Raw genomic sequence first — 22,453 nt, 5'->3', positions numbered from 1 at the left:
CCTTATTGAATAAACAAGGGAATAAATACTTCTGGAAGATGAGAAGGGAAAAAAAAAAAAAACAAACAAGCAAACAAAACCCCCTTTTGACCTGACATTATGGAAAAAAAATAAAAGACACTAAGATGAAAAAAAAAATAGTGTCATGGTTTACATGTGGGATTTTGATGGAGTCTAGGGCTGTGTTTTAATTCAAAACTCACCATCTCAAAACCACTTCTTTTCATCCGCCTGCAGGACTTGAGGTAAGTACGTATACGTTTTCTGGCACGCTCTTGATACTCAGGGAATTGTCGCCTGCATGAGTCAATGATAGCCTGGATCTTTTCTTTGGGCTGCTTAGAGATTGGGACCATTCGGTCCAAGTTTTCATCTACAAACAGCCTGACAAACATCTGTTGGCAAGAGGGAGACAGAGGAGAAGGGTTTGGAGGGCTGCTCTCTTCTGTTCCTAGCTTCCTGTCTTGATTACCGATAGGAAAATATTCTTTCTGGAGAACTTTGCAATGGAAAGCCAGAATTTTTAAGCAAACACCCTTTAAAGACTTTCTAAATGGTTGGATAATAAATAGAGAGAAAGAGAGAGAGAAAAGCAGACAGACAGACAGACAGACAGAAAAGAATAGACTATTGTGTAGAAAAATCAGGAAATAACAGTAGACTGCGACAATTAAGCATCCCATAACATTTTCTATTAATGATAAATACAACTTTTACATGGCTACCCTGCACAGTGTTCTAAGCTCTGAAAACAAACAATTGACTCTTGTCATGCATAATTAGATAAGCTGGGAAAGCAACAGAAATAAGTGATGACGGGCGTACTCTTCCGAGGAATAAGCTGAGGCCCCCTTCATCCACTAGTAAACATGCATACTCACACAACACAACTCCAGTTTTCAGCGCACATTTGGCTTTAAAATTCTAAACAAAACACAGCAATTCTGGTGTCTGGTTGGCAAAGAGTGTTTCATGTACTTTTTAAATCCTTCTGTAAATTAAACAAACATGTCTCTAAAATATCCACATTTACCAACAAGCAACAACATGAAAGTGAAGTGTTAAAAATGAAGGCACACTGGGAGTGTGACAGGACTCACATTAAAAGCTTTCAGTCGCTCTGCTTCCACGCCATCTGTCTCGTTCACTTTCTCAGAATCGTCATGGTCGTCGTGGTCATCTTCATCCTCATCCCCCCTGTTTAGAGATATGTCCTCAGCAACCCGGTCCACACTCTCATTTTTGCCAGAATCGTAGCTTGAGTAGCTATGTGCAGGAGACTGAAAAGAAAAGGGTAGTTAGTTGTGTTTAAATTCACTGCTCATGTTTATCAAATTTATTTTAGTTTTAATTTCAGCTATTTTTTAAAATACTTGTTTACGTGATTAATTCCAGAACTGCAACTATTTTAATTTTAATTAAAATTAACTTAAAAGCCATGTCAGTCACATTCCCAAGGTTCAAAAGTCACATGGAACATTTCTACCATTATCAAGTTATTAAATTTAGCTTTTCAAAAGCAAATTACTATTTCTACTAAAATTCATATTCTACAATGAAAATTCAACCTATAGTCAATTTTGTAAGAGAATCATTGAATCACATGTTTTTACAAATGGAAATGACCTCAAACTACTATTTTTCTTTAAACAGATCAGGATATTGAGGGGTGATCATGTTTAACTGATTTGCCCAAAGAGACTATATAAAATATTATTGAGACTATGTGTTATCTGTAAGACATTTTTCAAAATCAACTTATAAATTGTTGATGAGTCTTGAGAGGGCATCCTGTTCTGTTTTAGAAGAAATGAACCAGATCTTCCAAAGAACTGTTAGTTTAGTGCTTCCTAATGTGCAAAAGAAAATAAATGCCTATCAAGATAATTGTTTCAAATTTTGATATTTGAATACAAGACCAACCATGGCTTCCACTGTGACATCTACTTTGTCAGCACAGTAACTTTTCAAAAATTGTCCCTGTTTCAAAGGTCAAAGTCTCTATCCTATGGGCACCAAACTTGTCTACCCTAAATAGGCATGTCACAACTTTACCTCTAGGTGAAGAAAGCTTGTCTATAATGAAATCAAGTTGAATTCAGTAGAGCCAAGCAGCACAGAAATAGTCCTGATAACATCATTTCAGCATCTAGATTCAACTGTGCTTGAAATTAACCCGAGGGTCCTTCAGTTATGAGATACCATACGCCCTCTACCCCCTGCCGTTTATGTTTTTACTTCAATCTGAATTTCATTCACTTGCAATTGAATATGGAGTGGCATAGAAATCAGTTGTTAAAAGACCAGATTAACAACCCAGTTTTCACACATGATAACTTAGATAGTATGTGGTCCCAAGCAAAATGATGATAATCTCTGTAAACAGCAACAGCTGCCTTCAAATCCATCAACAAAGCAAAAAACTTTCAAAAAACTTTATAATCAAAACTTTTAAATGAGCAGTGTCTAAAAATGCCTCCATGTCATGAAAACATATGTATTTTATGGATCTTACTAAGAGTAGGGATAATAAAAGTAGGCTATCTCATTGATGTTAAAAGTGATATTAAAATTTAAAACCAGATATTTTTAAAAGTCAAATCATTAACAAGGTAAATTTGCCTAATAAAATATAAAGCAGAACATAGGTATGAAAAACATACTATGAATAATATCCTTATCTGAATCCAAATATACTGGGCTAATTTATTTTTTCTACACACCACATGAGACACACAGCCCAGTTAGTTTTCTGTTACAAGCAGAATCACCAGATACATGCAAGATTTAGAGCCCTAGCCACTCCAGGTTAAGAAAACCCAATTTTATAGATTTGAGAAGGTTCAGGACTTAAAAATTTAAAGCAAAAAGTTATTTTCCCCCTCTATAATATAAACTAAAATTTTTATAGCTATGAATTCTGCTTTTCAGAAGTGTCATTTCTTGATCCCCTCAAAGCTGCAGATCTAATTAGCATCCAAGGCCAATATGATTAACTTCAATTTCCACAAAGATTCCCACTTTTACATCACTCCACTTTAATCTTTGCTAAACTGTGAACTCTTAATATACTAAAGCATTTGACACAGAAGTAAATACTACCACTTTGCTCCATTTTTCATGTTAATTTTCCTTCATGCTCAATAGGCATCATCACAAATCCTGCTACATTTCCCCCCTCATAGCAGCATCCAAGAAATGCTCTCTATAGGATTGACACCCAGGACTGCTCACAATTTCCTTTTTCAGCAAAAATATTTGCTCTTTAAAAATGGCGGAATGAAGACAAGACACAGATCATCCTTGCAGAATATTGCAAAACACATATCTAATAAAGAATTGTCACCCAAAAATAGAAAAAGACCATGAAAAACAACAAAATCTGATTAAAAAATGGGTCAGAAATTTCAAGAGATACTTCAGCAAAGAAGATATGCAGATGGCAAATAAGTATATAAAAATATAATCCACATCATTTATCACCAAGTAAATACAAATTCAAACAACACAAATATACCACTGCACACCTACTAGAATGGCAAGACCCAGACCTCTGAAACCAAGAGCTGGTCAGGATGTATAGTGACAAGATAGTCTTGTTCACTGTTGGTGGGAATTCAAAATGGCATAATCATTTTGGAAGATAGTTTGACTTTTTCTTCCAAAACTAAATATACTTCACCATATGATCTAGCAATCTCGATCCTTGGTATTAACCCAAAGACTTAAAAGCTTAGGTCTAGACAAAAATCTGCATATGGATGTTTATAGCAGCTTTTTCATAATTACCCAAACTTGAAAGCACCCCAGACATGCTTTAGTAGGTGAATGGATAACCTGGTACATTCAGAGAATGAACTATTACCGACACTAAAAGGATAGTTATCAAACCACGAAAAGACATGGAACCTTAAATGCAAGTTATTAGGTGAAAGAAACCAATGTGAAATGGCTACCTACTATTTAATTTCAACTATGTGACTTTCTGGAAAAGGCAGAACTATAGCAGTAAAAAGATCAGTGGTTGCCAGGAGTGGGGAGTGGGGAAAGGTTGAACAGGCAGAGCTCAGAATTTTTAGGGCAGTAAAAATAATCTGTATAATAATATAATGAATATATGTTACTATACATTGGTAAAAACCCACAGAAAACACATTATTAGTGAACCCCAACATAAATTACAGGTTTGGGGTAATTACCATTTGTCAATGTATGCTCATCAATGGTCATAAACTTAGGACTTGGTAAGTGATGCTAAGTAATGATAATGAGGGATAATGTATGTGTAAGGGCAAGAGATATATGGGAAATGTTGCTGTGCAGTAAAACTTCTCTTAAAAAAATAAAGTCCTTTCTAAAAATGAAAGAACATGGGTTTGGAGGTGATAATGTAGAAACAACACAAAATAATATAGACCTCCAAGTTACACACAAAATACAGCAGCAATTGGCCCATAAACCAGGCCCATCTTAATGAAATTTCATGAACATACCCTAAGGAGAAATTATTTCACAGTTCAGTTATAAATATAAAAAACACAGACCAGAATTTTAAAAAATACAAAGATTTAAATAATCACAATTTAGGACCTGTTTAACCTCAAAACAAAGTATTGAAGAATAGACTTCGCCTTAGTTACATATTTCATTTGTTCCTCTGAGAGAATATGGGGTCCTCCTTAGCAAAGACCCTTCTGAAAATACATTTGCACTTCATTTTTTCTTACATTTTTCCCATCTACTATGGCCACCCTATAGAGCTGGACCTTGAAAATTCCCCACAAGGACAAAGCAAAATCTGCTTGTTTACTGTGATCAAAGCACAGTGCTTGACATGGATACAGCTGGGCCATCACGTTTGATATATGCAGTCAAGGGAAATAGAGATAAAGTTTATATGTGTTCATGTCCTAAATAAGGGAAGAATAGCACAATTCTTGGCCAGACATCCAGGCTTTCATAACAGTACATACACAGCTCTGTCACAGCACTGACCATAAAGTATTATACAAGCTAGCTTATATGTCTCCTCTTCCACAGAGTATAAGAGTTACTGGAAGCTGGGATCATTTATATCCACATCTTTACTGTCTTCATGAAAATGTACAATGTGAAGTGGGAATAAAGTAGATGTTTTCTGAATGAGTGGCTGTTTATATGTTTGGATAATACAGATGGTATAATTTCCAATTTGTGATTAAAAGTGTATCTTGATGGTTACTTTTTAAAATGTCAGTTATTACTGAATCTTAATCTTAGCATCACTAAGTGTGATGGATGAAACTACAACTTACCTCTTCTGATGTGGTGCAAAAAAAAGCATACAGAACCATTTAAAAAAATACCCTCTTAAAAGAAAAAATGAATTTTAATCAGACCTCAGTCTACTAAGTAGCGACTCTCAAAGTTTGCCTGCTGGAATCAATGTTTCTTGGGAACTAATTGGAAATGCAAATTTTTTTTTTTTTAAGAATTATTTATTTATTTAATTGTTTATTTATGCAAGCACTGGGTACAGCCAGAAGTGCGGGAGGGTGAGAGAATTCACCAGAGCCAGAGCAGGGAGCAGAGCAAGCAGAAGGACCAAAGTACACTGCTGAGGGGAGCAGTGGGCGGCAGGAGAGGTCTGCATGCCATGTGGGACCCTCCTTCAGTGGCTGGGGAGCAGCCGGGGATCGAACCGGCAATGCAGGGGCTTCGCAGCCCAGCGCTCAACCGCTGCACCACAGGGGAGGCCCGGAAATGCAAATTCTTGACTCCTGTCCCAGATTGAATTTTTGTGGCTGAACAAAACAATCTGTATTTTAACATGCCTTCAGGGGTCCTCCCCAATCTCTTCTTTTCCAAGCCATTTTATTGTGATAACAACCTCCCAACTTCAGCCCACAAACAGCTAATATATGGGATTTGCCTTGAAATACTACATTTAAGAAGTGAAAAGCAAACAAATGTGGAAATTCAATTACTGTTGAATTTCGGTGCTGGGTATTAACATTTTATCCTATACTATTTAATTCATTTTAAACTTCTAAAATAAATTTTGAAGTTTGTAAGTTTTGATTGATATCACCTCCATTTTGAGTATTTTTAGATGACAATCATTTATTCAACAATAATTAAAGAAGCATTACTTCATTTAGAACATTGTTCTACGTTCATAAGATTGAATGAATTCAATTTGTGTGAAGTCAAAATTGCAAAATTTGGAGAAAGGGGATCATTTGAAAAATTAGATATAAAAGTAAATAATTATTTAAAAAGAGAAATGCTATCATAAATTACAAGATTCTACATAGTTTACTAAATGCTACAAAATCACAAAATATAAATAAATATTTTAAAGCTTAAATAACTCCATGGCCCATCTCAATGGTACTATTTTCCTTCACATTTCTCAGCTACATACTCTTTGTATCTTTATGTAACAATGAATTTGTAGAGTGAAAAGCAAAATGATCCCATCTTTTTAGACTGGGGAAATGTGTCTTTTATTATCACGGCTTTAGAAAGTTTTCTTTGCTCTTCAGATTAATTATTGCTAACATCATGCAAATTGCTAGATTGTTTTCAATTTAGGGAAACCCTTAATCAAGTTCCTTTCATGTCTGAACCAGGAATTGTTAGAACATTTCAAATTTTCCTGTGAAGTGACTGATGTGTTCATTAAAGTGGCATTTATGAGTTTTATGTTTCCTTCATTGATACCATTATTTTCTGTCAAGTCCAATATGAAACCTAAGTTCTTCTCTCAATGTTCTATTGTAATTCATTTTTCTTCATTAATTGTATTTTTCTTCCTTCTAAAGAAATACTGTCTGTAGTAAGAACTGAAAATTTTTATTGCTAGTCACTTATTTTATTGTAACAGAATAATGTCTATTGATTTCACTTTTTGGTTTTAGTGATATTTTTATATTCCATTAATTTTTTTACCTGAGTTTTCTCTCAATCACTTATTAAATACATGGATAATAAAAATGATAGTCTATATATTTTCAAATTAGGAGTTTGTAATTTGTTACTTCGTATGCAAAATATACAAAACATCTTTGCACATAGTAAGTATCATTTTCTACTGTGCAAAGGGGACAGAAAATATCTTTTTATTATTACTTATTACGGCATTATTTAATTGCACAGGAATCTACGGTTAGTATAACTAAAAAGTAGTAGTTGTTATCTGGCTTACTGGTTTTTCTATTCTTTGCTTTCTCATGATTTAGATTAATTATTCTTAGATTAATTCTTAGACAATTTTGCATAAATATTTGACATTTTCCAAAAGTTCTTTCCATCTCAAAAAAGTAACAATTACTTTGAAGAGTCTCATGCTATTCTGTTATCTGATAATCATTTCATAACCTCTGAAAGAAAACTGTCTATAAATTTAAAACCACACTTAAATACTAAATATTTCTTCAAGACGTTGGTTGTTTAAGAACAGTGGTTTTCTCATTTTGACATGTGTCAGAATCATCCAACAATTTATCAAAACACAGATTTCTGGACCTCATTCAGTGGGTCTGGAGAGAGTCCCCAAAATTATGAGTTTCGTAAGTTCCCAGATAATACCGATACTGTTTTAGCGAGTATGGACTGCTGTAACAAACACACTAGAGGCTAGCTAACTTGTAACAACAAACATCTCTTTCTAACAGTTCTGGAGACTGAGAAGTCCAAGATCAAGGTGGTGGGAAATTTGATTTATGATGAAGACCTAATTCCTGTCTCACATATACCAGTTAATATCATCACTTGGTGAAAGGAACAAGAGAACTCTTTGGCATCTTTCCTGTAAGTGCATTAATCCCATTCAGGAGGATAACACCCATACGATTTAGTAAACTCCCAAAGGACCCACCTCCTAAAAACCATCACATTATTGGGTAAGGATTTCAACATATAAATTTTAGGACATATAGACTTTCACCCTGTAACACTGTTGGTCTGAGGAACACACTGAGAAGTTAGTGTAATTTTATTTTATTTATGTGTAATACAGTAACCATGACAACTTTGCACTCCACATAATATTTATGACCTTTAAGCTTTGTTAGTATGTTTAACCATTCCCAAAACTCAGATATGTAATGTCTGTCATTCAAAACAGTTGATAAGCAAAATCAGTCTATGTGATCTTTGGCTCTCAAATAGACTGTTAATCTCATTTTCAGTTTGACATTCTTATTTTTTCTGTAAGATATAAATTGCAATAAATTTATTTTTCTCATTAATGTTCTGCTATTTGTAAGTAATATTTGATCAAAATTTTGGGGGAAAAAACCCTATTTTTTAATTAAACAATATTGCATAAAATTAGCTCAGCCTGAAAGGCTATAATGAGATACATATCAACACATGTCAAAATCAAAATGAAAGGATTGCTGACATTTCTTTATGCAATGTTGACCTAACAAAGTATGGGCTTTTTTTTTTTTACTATTATTTTAACCTTCTTGTTCAGAATTTTTTATTTGTAATAAAACTTTTTGATATGTTGACATTTTCGAAATCCTGTAACCTTTCACTTTTTGTTTTTGGGGTGTAACCCTATACAACTGACTCACATACAGTGTATAAAATTAACATCAAGGTCAACACATTCCTATATTACTGTTATTTTGGTATTGTATTTTCACATTATCCTTATGCCATATATACTTTTATTGATGAGCATGTACATACGTTTTATTACTGAAAAATTCATTTGCTCAAATAATTTAATTCTGTTAAGGTATTTTTGAATACCATTTTTTCTGAAAATGTCAGGCCTCATCTGGATAGGTGGTATGCTTGAGACAATATGTTAAGATACAATTTCATAAGTGAGATGCATAAAGCAAGTGATTTCATTTGTAGCAGTATTAGCTACTTTTCAGATCTGCTACAGGTCTATGTCAAGCAAACAATAACTTAGATAAAGTCTACTTGCTGGGAATCTCATATAAAATATGGTGTACTATGCTGTACTTATTGAGTATATCCTTCAAAAGGACAAACTTTTGAAATTGACTACATGTCAGTAAAAAGTTTATCTTACATTATTTTACATATATGGTGATGAGAAGAAATTTCGATAGTCTACACTGTGCTCACAAACAGTTCAACTATGTTTTTCCTGTCTCCATTTCTTATTTATTTCTGGTGCCAGTAACAGCAGACTATAAATGCCTCATGGAAGATGACAAGAGGGTTGGTATTAGGATTGCTCCTGGGATTTCTTCCTATCCTGTAATGGCTATCAGTGACTCAAATGCACTCATGAAAAATGGTGAATCTCTTCTTTCCCTCCATTATTTTGGAAAAGGCCCTTTAGGCTAAATAAATATATAGTTTCATCTATTACAAAATGGGATCATAACAAAATGAGAAATGGACATTATTCAAAGACTCTAAACTAGAAATTTATTATAGTAACAAAGAAATTTTGAGTTGACTTCTTTTTATGGAGGAAAGGTATATTTTCAATTAACAAGTGAGTGTTGTGTTTTCTGAAGTAGAGAAGCATTTCTGTTTTTTAAAAGTGTTAGTATGTAATATTGGATAAGCCAAGTTGCAAAAATCCTGTAGATATTTTCACCTGTCCCTATGTTTGAAGAATCTCTCTACTTATGAAGAACCCACCTCCCAAGCCAGAAACTTATAAGGTCTTCACTATATTCAGAGGAGAGGTGTGTTCTTGACCACAGTCCACCTACTAGATGCAACCACCACAGACTCTAAACACAAGGTAGTGACAAAGGAATGGGCCATCTGAAAAGGATTCTAGCCAGACTGGTGATCAGAGAGGGGGCTGCTATAAAATCAATCTCAGAGATAGCAGTGTTTATGGTTTCAGGAGCAACTGACCATACTCAATTTTGAAAGATTTCCATCAGGCAACTTCTGCAATGTGAATTAGAAATTATTCCTGGCTGTGAAGAATCCAAGACTGATTCTTTTCCCCTCCCAGAGATTGTTTTATATAAGTATTTTCTTTCTGCCATGATTAGCTAGTCATCTGCAACTAAAATCCCTGAATGCTACAAACATCAAACTCTCGGATTAGAAAAATGACATTTGAAAACTGAAAAAAAAAAAAGGAATCTTTAGTTTACAGATTGAATCATTTATGTTCACTGCAATTTTTAAAAATACAATGTGAATATATTATGAATGCCTACAATTCAACAACAGAATTCAAGTAACCTAATTAAAAATTGAGCAAAGGCCTTGTTACCAAAAATAATATACAAATGACCAGCAAAGATATGACAGGATATTCAACATATTGGAGGAATACATATCAATACCAATACCACAATAAGATGCTACCTCATAAAACTAAAAAATAAATATTCATAATAATATAGAGAAATAGGAAACTTTGTGGGCTGTTGGTGGTTCAATTGTTATGGAGAACAGCAGGCAGGCTTTAATTTTCATTACATAAATAACAGAAATATGTTTTTGGAATGTCATTTAGGGTTTTTTCAACTCTAAGCCTCTAGGTTACTCTGCCTTTAAGAGGAAGAATTCAATAATATGTATGTTATTAAAGCTTCCAGAAATAGATGTCAGGGATACTGATTTTTATCTTTTATTACATAGTTAGAATATAGTGATATAAGAGAGGTCTTGTCACCCAGTAAGTAAAAATGTGAAATCCTGATTTAATGCTGCTTTCAAAATTTCCAACACAACTATTAAAGTTATCAACCCATCACTCTGAAGTAGAAATCCCAAACTGGCAAAATTCATCTCATAATATCTCAGTTTAGTTCTACAATTAAAATGATAAAAGGAAATGTAGGTGTCCAATCTCAGAATATCTATTATGAATAGCAATTAATTTTGCTCAAGTACTTTTTAAAAATGAAAAATGTTATGCATACTGTTAATGTATTTCACCAAAGTCTAATTTGTTGTAATAATATCTCATCTTTTTAAAAGAACACTTTCTTTTTAAGAGTTAAATCTCAGTTGAAAATGGGCCATGAAATGCTTAACTATATCGTCTGACTTCAGGTTAATTATACAATAACATTCTACTAATTAAAGAAATATTGATAACTTGAAATTCTAAGATAAAAATTATTATAGGTTCAAAATATTTTATTTGAAACCATGGGTCCTAGGCAGATATATTTGAAATATTTTTGAATTTAGATATAACATATGGAGTATGAACCATATAAAGTATCCCAGATCAACACTATAAAAACCAAATTTTTCTAAAAATCAAATATTTACAGTAAAAGACAAATAGGAACTATAAAAAGCTTCATGTAGGCTCAGATATGGTTTTGTAAAAATGAGTTGACCACTAATTTATGTCAACAAATATTTTTGAGAGTGTTTTTTTATTGAAATTCTACCAGGTTATTACAATAAATAACAGAAGGAAATCAAAAACATAAAAAAAAAATGTACTTCCTGAAAAAGAAGTTTTTAAGTAATTATTTGGAAATAAACCACAGCATTCTGTTCTTAACAAATCCAGCACTCAAAAAAAATCCATTTTATCAGAAACTAAACTACCGGGGTTTGTCCAACATCTAATTTAAGAGAAGAAAAACAGCCAACTCTAGCCTCTTGGCTACTTTAACCTTCTATGGGGAGGAAAGATAATACCCAACTCCAGCCTCCTCCTCTAACTGTCCAGTACCTAAGGAGATGGATAGAAGAAAAAAAAAAATCCTGTTGAGAGGCACTTCTGAAAAGCATAGCTCTGAGGAATAGACTCACTAAAAGACTGAGAACTAACCATAGGATTATCTACTGCCTCTCCTTCCCACACACCTTCCCACTATTTTACTAAAGACCCATTTGATGCAGTTACTATTACCTAAGACATCATGTCCATATTTCAATGAAAAAAAAATCACAAGACATAATACTGATAAATGGCAAAAAAATCTGAAAAAGCATAAAGAAACAAATGCTAGATATTTAAAAAAATATAGTACAACAGACATTAAGAATGCCTCTGATGGGTTCACAGAAGATTGGATAAGTTTGAGGAAGGAATCTCTAAGCTTGATGATATGTCAACAGGAATTTCTGAAAGTGAAGAGCAATGAGAAATTCAACTGTGTCCAAGAACTGTGGAATGTTACTAAAGTTGTAATATGCATAAAGGAAATACTAGAAGAAGAAAGGAACAGAAGCAACATTTAAAACAAGAATCATTGAGAATTTTCACAATTTAATGTGCAGACCAAATTAATGTGCAGACCAAATCAGAGATCCATGATGTTCAGAGAATATCAAGCAGTATAAATGCCTCAAGACCTATAACTTTCAGCAAAAAAATACAAAAACAAAAACAACAACAACAACAACAAAAAACAAAATCAAAGAAAAAAACCTGAAATAACTCAAAGAGGGGAAGAAGGCCTTACCTAGAGAGGATCAAAGATATTGGAGTGAAATATTTAAAGCATTAAGATGGGGGGGGGCACCAACTTATAATTCTGATTCCTGTGAAATTAACTTTAAAAAAATTAAAGGAGACTAAAACTTTCTGGAGAACACAAAATTGAAGTAATTTGCTGTAGAATACCTGCTTTGTAAGAAATATTAAAAGTTCTTTAGTGAGAAGGAAAATGATATAGATAAGCAACTTGAATGTACAGAAAGAAAGAGCATTAGAGAAGAAATAAAAGTAAAATGAGAACTTTATTTTCATGCTCTTAATGTAACATAACAGTTTTGTTTAAAATAGCATTAATTTATGCAATGTTTATAGTTTATATACATGTGAAATAAATAACATAAATGATACTAGATATAGGAAGGAGAAATTAGGAATATTTTATTATTATAAGATATTTGCACTACCTGGGAAGCAATATAGTGTTACATGAAAGTGGAATAGGATCAGTTGTAAGTATGTATAGCAAACTCTAGGGTAACCATTAAAAAAGGATTATAATTGATATGCTAATAAAGGAGAAAAAGTTGAATCACAAAAATTGCTCATTTAAAATCACATAAGGATTAGGAAATTATGGAAGAGTGAGAAAAATCACAAAAGGAAGTAAAAGAATGGAGGATAAAAGTATAAAGAAATTGAAAGTGGCAGTTATTTGTCCACATGTATCAATAGGCACTTAAATGTCAATGGCCTAAGTGCATCAATTAAAATGTAGATTGTCAGAGTAGATTTAAAAAAAAAGACCCTGTTAGATTAAAAATAAAAGGATATGAAAAGATACACCATGCTAACAGTAATAAAAAGCAAGCAGGGAGGAATTACACTAATTTCACAGAGTATGCTTCACAGCAAAGAAAATTATGAATAAAGAGTATTATATATAATGATAAATGGGTAAATTCTTCAAGGAAAAACAATCCTTACAGTGTATGTAACTACAGAGCATCAAATTACATGAGACAAACAATGATAGGCAAAAAAACTGAATTCAAAGTTATAGTTGGAGACTTCAGTAGTCAAAACAGAAATGGAAATATTCTGAAGAAAAAAAGATCAATAAAGGCACTGTTGAACTTAACAACCCACCAACATAATTCTTTGTGATTTTAAATGATTTTAAATGGATTAATACAATTGACATCTATAGACTTCAGCATCCAACAATAGTCCAATTGTCTCTTAAGTTCATATGGAACATTCATCAAGACAGACCACATTTGAGGGATAAGCAGTGTTTAAACAAATTAGAAGAATATAGAAATCATAGAACATATGCTCTCTCAGACTACAAAGGAATTCAACTTGCCATCAATAACAGAAAAATAGCTCGAAAAGACTTGATTAAACAACCCACTTCTAAATGACACATATTTTATAAATATGAAGCATTGTTACTTTCAAACCCTGAACTGGATCTTTGGTTTTCTTTTTTTTTTTTTTTTTTTTTTTAATTTTTTTTTTTTTTTATAGAGGCATGTTTTTGTTTTTTTTTTTTTTATTTATTTATTATTTATTTGTTTGTTTGTTTTTGTTTACACATGCACTGGGTACAGTCAGAAGCACGGGAGGGTGAGAGAATTCACCAGAGCCAGAGCGGGGAGCAGAGCAGGCAGAAGGACCGAAGTACACTGCTGAGGGGAGCAGCGGGCGGCAGGAGAGGTCTGCTCGCCATGTGGGACCCTCCTCCGGTGGCCGGGGAGCAGCCGGGGATCGAACCGGCGCCGCAGAGGCCGCGGGCAGCTTCGCAACCCAGCGCTCAACCGCTGCGCCACCGGGGAGGCCCAGATCTTTGGTTTTCTTTCTTCCTTTTCTTCAATATTCTAATAAATTGAACAATGAACTTGCCATGTTTGTAAGTCAAAATCCTCAAATTTTGTCAATTTAAAATAATTTGAATCAACAGTTAACCATAAAAAGGAAATAAACTACAGTATAAAAAGCTAGTGCTTATACCTCCCCTGGTGGCACAGCAGCTGAGCTCTGGGCTGCGAAGCTGCCCACAGCCTCTGCAGCACCCATTCAATCCCCAGCTGCAGGTGAGTGTCCTTCATGGCGCGCAGACCTCTCCTATGTTGCCCGCTGCTCCCCTCAACAGTGTACTTCGTCCTTCTGTCTGTTCTGCTCCCTGCTCTGGCTCTGGTGAATTCTCTCACCCTCCCATGCTTCTGACTGTACCCAGTGCACGTATAAATAAATAAATAAAAAATCTTTAAAAATAAAATAAAAAGCTAGTGCTTAACTTGTAAAATACAAATTAAAGATGATTTTTTTCTTGTGCACACATGACTTGAATCAGAATAAAAATACCATTTACCCATTAATCAACATAGAGCCTGTGAATAAGTTTGTTCCAGGGTCACAGAAAACTGTTCTTTTAATAGGGTCATATCTGTTCAACAACAGGGAAACAAAGGACTTTTTTTAACCAACATAGTAAATTGTGATTTTTTCATAAATATAGAATTATAAATAAATGCAATGCAAACTCAATCTTGAACTAATTTTCACTCTTATGCAACCCCAGGCTCAAATATATAGGAAATATACCTTGAGACAGACATGTCAGGCTTGCATAAAATATTTTCCTGGATTGGTACATGTGAACTTTTTTAATGCAGGTAAATTTCATCATTCAAGAAACAAAAATAATGCTAAGCTAGTTATTTCTAGTCTTTATCAATAATGGAGAAATGTAATGTGACCTCAAGATTTTACAAATTGTGAGCATTTGCCCAAGGGCTATCTTTAACTTAAGCAATTCAATTCCCCTGCCTTCATTTGCTATCTGTGTAAACCTGGATAATTTATTTAAACTAAATTTCAGTTTCCTCATTAAGGCTAATCACACTATCTCACAGGATTACAATATGGAATTGAGATGCTGTTTAAGAGAAAATGTTTTAAAACCATTTCACAAATGTAGAAGTGCTATAATGTAAACTAGCTACTGAAGTGAAGGCTACAATATGATTAAGTAAAGATCAGTTTTTAAAATTTCTTTTTTTAATAATCATCCCTAAATGTTAGCACCAGTTTAAAATCTCATGAGAGATCATTTTTAAGAGCAATAGTTTTGACAGCTAGGGAATTCAGGCACCTGAAAATGTTTACTGACGCAGCACATATTCTCTCTGGCCAATGGAGAAAATAAACCCTCATGGGTGTTTAATTGTGATGGCCTAAATACTGCTTTCCAACATTTTGGTTACTTGAGTTCTAGTATTTTGTTTGTATTTTAAAATGCTATAAAAATATTTTATGTTTTCTATTGAGAAAATTCTTTCACGGCCATGAGTATAGTTTCTAAATGCTTATTAACTGCAGTTATGACTGAGTCTCAAAAATATCCTTTTAGACACTCTAATTGGTTTTTCCTCTAGACCAGTATTAAAAAACCATTGTGTCTATTTTTATTATAGAGAAACACGCTAGATGACACAATATTGGTTAAAATAAAATGCAATCAAATGTTTCAGTTTTGCAGTAAAGTTTGTACATTCAAAATTTGCAGATTTTAGGTAAAATACTAACCATAACCTGTCTTTGTCATGTTAGAGAAGACATGAAACATACAAAAGACATTTTAAGTAAAAGTAATCTTAATTTCCCAATCTCTCTAAATTGTCTTTTCATCATCGACTTAAGCAGATAGTCAAACAGCAAATGGTTAATATCCACTTTATTTTTACAGATAAAGAAATTGGGATATAGGTCTGAAGGTCAATCTACCTATCACGAGAGTTTACCTACATGTGTAGGTAATCACTGGAATTAATTATAAGCCTTAGAGCAAATCAACTACATTTCCCTGCTTTATTCTTTAAGTAAAATAAACCAATAAAGGAAAACAAGTGTTCCTGATCAGAAATATCTTTACTTATGTTGGGCTACTGTATTTTATTTTCTTTATAGTACAAATGATGCTATATTTATCAGTGACAAAGGGGTTTGTTAAAAACATCATTGTAGTTACTTGCTATACTGATTCAAAGTTTATTAAGGCTTTTTAATAACTTTGGGATAAGACAAAAATAATGTTTTACTTTAAAACGGGGAGGGTTTGTAAACCAATGTTAATATAATGGTATCAATTTACATATATCAGAGTAGTAGAAATAGCATTCTGAAAAAAGGATTACATCAGTATTTTTTTTAATAAAAACAGCTATTTGTAAAGAAAAGTTAACCACCAAGTTTATCACTTCTATGTAGATTATAAGTATTAAAATGTCTTCAAATTGCTATTTCTTTCTTTAAAAAAAAAGATTTATTTATACAAGAACTGGGATACAGGCCAGAGTTGTGGGGGGTGAGAAGATCCACCAGAGACAGAGCAGGGAGCAGAACAGGCATAGGACCGAAGTACACTGCTGGGGGGAGCAGTGGGTGAGACAGGAGGCTATCCTCTGCTGCGCCATGTGCCTGCGCCACCAGGGAGGCCCAAACTGCTGTTTCTTAACATTCTACAGAGTAGTCAATTTTTAGTACATAAAGACCTACTATAACTCTTTAATTCATTCTCTGTGATTGCACTCATATAATGCACACTACTATTCTCATCCACTTAAGGATTTTAACACATTATTAATATTCAATCTAATATTTGTCTTAAAGGAGCAAGGAATAGTCATAGAAGTTTACTTTTTTGACAATGGTGGTGGGTACAGTGTGGTAACAAAACATGAGGGGAAAGGGCCTATACTTCTAATACATAAACAGCGATGTGAACCAATGTTACCTCAATAAAAAAATAATAAATCTAAGAAGTTTTTTTTTTTTTTTTGTATTTTTGACCCGGGAAAACAAAAACATTTCAATAGGAAAGTAAATATGTTTTACATTATAGGAAATCATTGTGATAAAACTCACTACAAAATCCACAAACTGGCTATATCAGCAAACCTAATTTTCTACAAGAGAAGGGAAGACACAAAACAAGTGCCGCCCCCGCCTCAGGACTGGATGCACACGGGTGGCAGCCCCCCACCCCCAGACTGGACACACACGGGTGGCTGTAGAGTCTAGCACTTACCAGGGCAGACTTGCACAGCAGAAACCTCAGCAGGAACCAGTGCTGAGGTAGGAAAGCCTGAAGGCTGATGAATTGCTGGAGTTTCAGTGTTGGCAACTCTGAGAGCTAAAAACTCCAGGGGGACTCAGTTACACAAAGGCCCCCACATCATCGTGAGAATTATTTCTAGGGGGCAACCAAGATCCCTACGATAAATACAAAAGAAAAATCTCTCCTCCCGTGTGGGCAGAAGGACAACGAAGGAGCCATTTTGAACTAAGCTGGAGCTCTCTGCTCTTTAAAGCGGGTTCGTCCTCAGGTGAAACTAATTAATCTGAACATTACTTACTGGAAAACTGTTACAGCGTGTGAAAGGGAAATACCCAAAACCTGTCAAATCAAGCAAACACCATTACCCATCCCACCTAAAGGGAGAAAAAAAAAAAAAAGGAGAAATACTTGTGAAGTACACAATCCAGAGGCCTAGTCTCCCTGAAAGACTCAGACCTAATCACAGCACACACTATAGAACCTTTGAAACCTCTTGAGCCCACACCTGGCCACCACATTACTAAAGGCCTATTTTCCTTTAACCTAGTACACTGTGTCCAGCTACAAGAACAAATTACAAGGCATACCAAAAGATCACAAATACATTTTGAAGAGAAAAAAACCTCAGAATCAGATACGGCAGGAATGTTGGAGGTGTCGCTTGGGATTTTCTTTCTTTTTCTTTTTTTCTTTTTTTTTTTTTTTTAAAGATTTATTTATTTATTTAACTATGATTAATATGTTAGAGACTCTAATGGCTGAAATAGACAGCATCCCAAAACGATGCGGATAGTAAGCAGAAAGACAAAAAACCTAAGAAGAAGAAGAAAAGAAAGAAATGCTAGGGTGAAAAAAAAGCTGTAACACTGTAACAGAAATGTTTTTCACATGCTAATTAGTAAACTGGAGAAAGGTGAGGAAAGAATCTCTGAAGGAGAAGTATATCACAAGACTCCCAAAAAACATAAAAGCAAAGAAAACAATAACCCAAAAAAGAGAACAGATTATCCAAGGAATGGGGAAAACTACGAAAGTCTTAACACATAGGATAACAGAGAAGAACCATAAAAGTATTTGAGGGCCTCACTGGTGGCGCAAAGGATTAAGCACAGCACTATGAATCTATCCACAGCCTCTGCAGCACGGGTTTGATCCCCGGCCAGCCAGGGAGCTACCCACATGGCTCAGCAGACCTCCCCTGCCTCTCCCGCTGCTCCCCTCAGCAGTGCATTTCAGTGGATCTGCCTGTTCTACTCCCCACTCTGTCTCTGGTGACTCCTTTCACCCCCCACACCTCTAGCCTGTACCCCAGTTCTTGTATGCACAAATAAATAATTCTTAAAAAAAAATTAAAAATAAAAAAATAAAAGTATTTGAAACAAGACTGAGAATTTCTCCCAAATTAATATCTGGTACAAAATTACAGACCCAGAAAATGTGAGACAGGGTAAACACCAATAAATAAATAAAAACACAAAAAGGCATATAAATTCAAACTACTACAAAAATCAAAGATAAATTAAAAATTCTGAGAAAACCCAGGAGAAAAAAATGCCTTACTTATATTATAACAAAGATAAGAATTATGTTTGCTTTTTCAAAACCCATGTAAGCAAGAAGTGAGTGGACTGAAATGTTTAAAGTGTTAAAAGGAAAAATAAAATTAAATTCTGTACTGCAGGGTAAGTGGAAGTGATCAGGTTTTTTCTGCCCTCCCACCATTAGCATCAATGATCGACACCTGTGGTCTTATATGCACGCCTGATGGCGGCACCAGGAGTGTTGTGTGGGCGTGTGTAAATGGGCACACCTGAGCTTGGAAGCTGAGTGTATAAGGGCAGTGACACAGCGGTGCAGGCAGTAGAGAACAAAGCAGGGAGCTGAGGACCATGCAGCAGAGAGCAGTAGTGATCAGAAAAGAGATCACGAGAGGATGCCGGAGAGACCTGGAAGAGTAAAGGTACACTGGGGCCTAGAAGGCCTGCCAGCCTCCAGGCCTCCAGGCCTCCCCGCCTGTCCTGTACCTGGTTGCCTCACTACAAACGGTGCAAAAAGATCATTAAAAGCCTGAAAAGCCCCGAAGGGCTCCAGGACTTCTCCTTTACCCATCTGCCAGGATCATAGAAAACCTGCTCTGTGCCTTGCTGGCACTACATGTACCTTGCAAAATTATCTTTCAAATGTGAAGAATAAATAAAAAGATTTTCTTAGATAAACATCCAGGGGATTTGATAGCCTAGCTGAAATGGGCCAATTCCTTGAAAGACACAATTTGTCAAAACTCACAAAAGTAGATGATTTTTATAGGCCTATATCTGCTAAAGAAATTGAATCAATAATAAATTTCCAAAACAGAATATGAAGCCAGATAGTTCACTGGTGAATTTTATCAAAGATTTAATGAAGAAATTCTACCAATTCTTTATCCTTACTTTCAGAGACTGGAAGCAGAGAGAATACTTTATAACTAATTCTATGATTAGCATTAACCTAATACCAAAATCATATAAAGATATAACAATATGTTTCATGAATCACAGGTAAAAATCCTCAAGAAAATAATAACAAATGTACTACAAAAAAATGCATTTAAAAACATTACATACCACAATAGGATATAATATAAAGCCAGGGGAACTGTTATGCATTATTGGCAGGAATGTAAAATATACCACCACTTTACTGATCACTTTGGCAGGTTCTTTTAAATGTAAACATAGGATTATTATACAATCCTAAAAATCCCACATCTAATCATTTACCCAAAAGAAATGAAAACTTGTTTATACAAATAACCATTCTGTAATGTTTACACTGATTTATTATATTTGCCAAAAAGTGGAGAAAACACAAATGTCAATCAATTATGAAGAAACTGTAGTATGCCTTGCAGTGGAAATTTAATCAGCATTACACAGAGAGAAACCATTAACACATGGAACTGTACATATAAATCTCAAAAACATTTTTGCTAAGTAAGACAAGACAGGCTCCCAAGGCTATATACTATTAATTTCTGGCAAAGGCAGAATTACAGAGACAAGAATCAGAATAGTGGCTGCCAATGGAATAGACATTCGCGCTAAAGAGGAAATAAGGGATTTGGGGAGTTTTTTTGGTCAATGAACCCTTTCTATATAGTGCTTGTTTGGGTGGTTATATAGGTATATGTGAGCTCACATATATTCATAGAAGGATATGAGTATACACCACATTAAAAAGGGTTTTAGTGTATATAAAATATACTATAAAAGCAAGATTAAAAAAATAATACCAGAGTTTCTATCTTTGGAGGAAATGAAATCACTGACAGAAGAGTATCACTTACTGACTGAAGAAATTCTTCAGTTGTTGGAAGTGAAAAGCTCCAAAGCTTCAAAGAAGCATGTCAAGGGAAAATACAAATGATAACAAGGATAATTGAAAAATATTCTAGGAACTACCTGGGTAGAACAGCAGGAGAAAAAAATTCTGAACAAGCCAAGTAGGGATTCAGAACCATTGCAGTTTAAGCAATAAAGAGGCCTAATCTAGTTCTTAAACTGGAAAAGGACATATATTTTACATATTATGGTCCTTTGCAACTATAAACTCAAACATAAAATATGTCTGAGGTTAGGATCTGTTATGATCTTGACTACACAAACAAAACTAAAGTATTATTCTAATTTTACAAATGAGTTCTATGAGGCTAAGAGAATTTTAATAATTAACACAGTGACATATCCAGCAGAGCTGTACTCATTCCCAGGGCTCCTGAAACCAAATGTTTGTTTTCCCCAAATACTAGTGATCTTCATCCAGCAGGCTGTGGACTGTGGACCACCTAGAAAGAATGGCACTGTAATGGGTAGGCACAAATGGGCACAAAGAGTTGGAGAGATTTGGAGCTATCCCCAAACCCCAAGCCATGATGAAACCAGAGATTTCTTCTTTATCAATGAGGCTCAGAAAAGTTAAAGTTCTCACCCCACTCTACCCAAGAAACAACAAGCTCTTAATTTCTTACCCTTTTCTGGAAGATATGAGACAACACAGGGTGATGCAAAATGCTCATTTAAATTTGGGGGTTTCTACATCAGAAGATAAGGTTCAAATGTTCACGAGACATAAAATTCTCATAAAGACCATGAAGTTGTTTTTAGGGAAAAATAACAAAACCAAATCTAATTGATTTTATATTTTTAAGGAAATAAAACTTTAGGCAGAGACATAAAATGAATGTTGTCAATATTATCGTTCTGGTCTTCCCTATACCAAACAGGCAACCACTAGACCTCATCTCTCTCCTTTGGAGTGCCCAAGAAAACAGATAGAGGCATAGAGTCTTGCAATTTCTGAGGATGCCAAAAGGATGAAATGTTCAAGCATGAAGACTTGGGTCTTAATCTATTTTCTTTAGAGAAAGATAAACCATCCCAGGAAATGGTCAGGACAGTGAAGCCCTGCTCATTTAAGAAAAAGCAAGATACGTGGTGTTGAAAGCCACAAAGAGGGTAGACCCTCTTTCACAGTCACTGAAATTATAGGCATTAGACTCGTGAACTACTGAAATGCAAGAATTATCTATCCAAGTGTAACTACAGACTTTTGGGCCCTGAGGAACCACAGTATGGGTGATGTAGATTATAAGGGTGAAGAATGGGTAAGATTGAAATCTCACAAACAAATCAAACATACAAAAATCTAAGAGAATCATTATTTTAATTTTATGAATGTGTTATCATTAAGAAGCCACACAACTACCTTCAACCAAGGTAGGCACATATGCATCCTACGGGAAAGAAATAGACACCACATGGTACATAGATTTTCTACATTGGAATTCCACCAAAGACTAAAGAAAAAAATACTTTTGAAAATCCATATTCATGTATGTGTGTGTGTGTATCTTATTCCCTTAGTGTAGACAATGGCACCAAGCACAATTTGAAAATACCATGAGTTATTTAAAACAGATGTCTGAAATCAAT

General features: G+C 34.4%; 1 protein-coding gene across 8 annotated transcripts in view; it reads right to left on the bottom strand.

Annotated features, from left to right (window-relative positions):
* NOL4 (nucleolar protein 4) overlaps positions 1 to 22,453 on the bottom strand; it is a 307,016-nt gene that overhangs the window by 78,582 nt on the left and 205,981 nt on the right. For 4 of the 8 annotated variants that reach the window (XM_037508675.2, XM_037508677.2, XM_054694108.1 and 1 more), the window contains 2 exons: positions 1,101 to 1,280; positions 204 to 395 (listed from right to left, as the gene is read on the bottom strand). In XM_037508675.2, the coding sequence (XP_037364572.1) occupies positions 204 to 395; positions 1,101 to 1,280 (372 nt within the window). The remainder of the gene's footprint in view (positions 1 to 203; positions 396 to 1,100; positions 1,281 to 22,453) is intronic. The other 4 variants (XM_054694107.1, XM_037508682.2, XM_037508679.2 and 1 more) reach the window with 1 other exon arrangement.

Source organism: Talpa occidentalis, unplaced genomic scaffold (assembly GCF_014898055.3).
Source record: "Talpa occidentalis isolate TD23 unplaced genomic scaffold, MPIMG_talOcc4v2.1 talOcc4.13, whole genome shotgun sequence".
Classification (NCBI taxonomy): domain Eukaryota; kingdom Metazoa; phylum Chordata; class Mammalia; order Eulipotyphla; family Talpidae; genus Talpa; species Talpa occidentalis.
The sequence above is the reverse complement of the archived record's forward strand: the minus strand, read 5'-3'. Positions and strand labels throughout refer to the sequence as shown.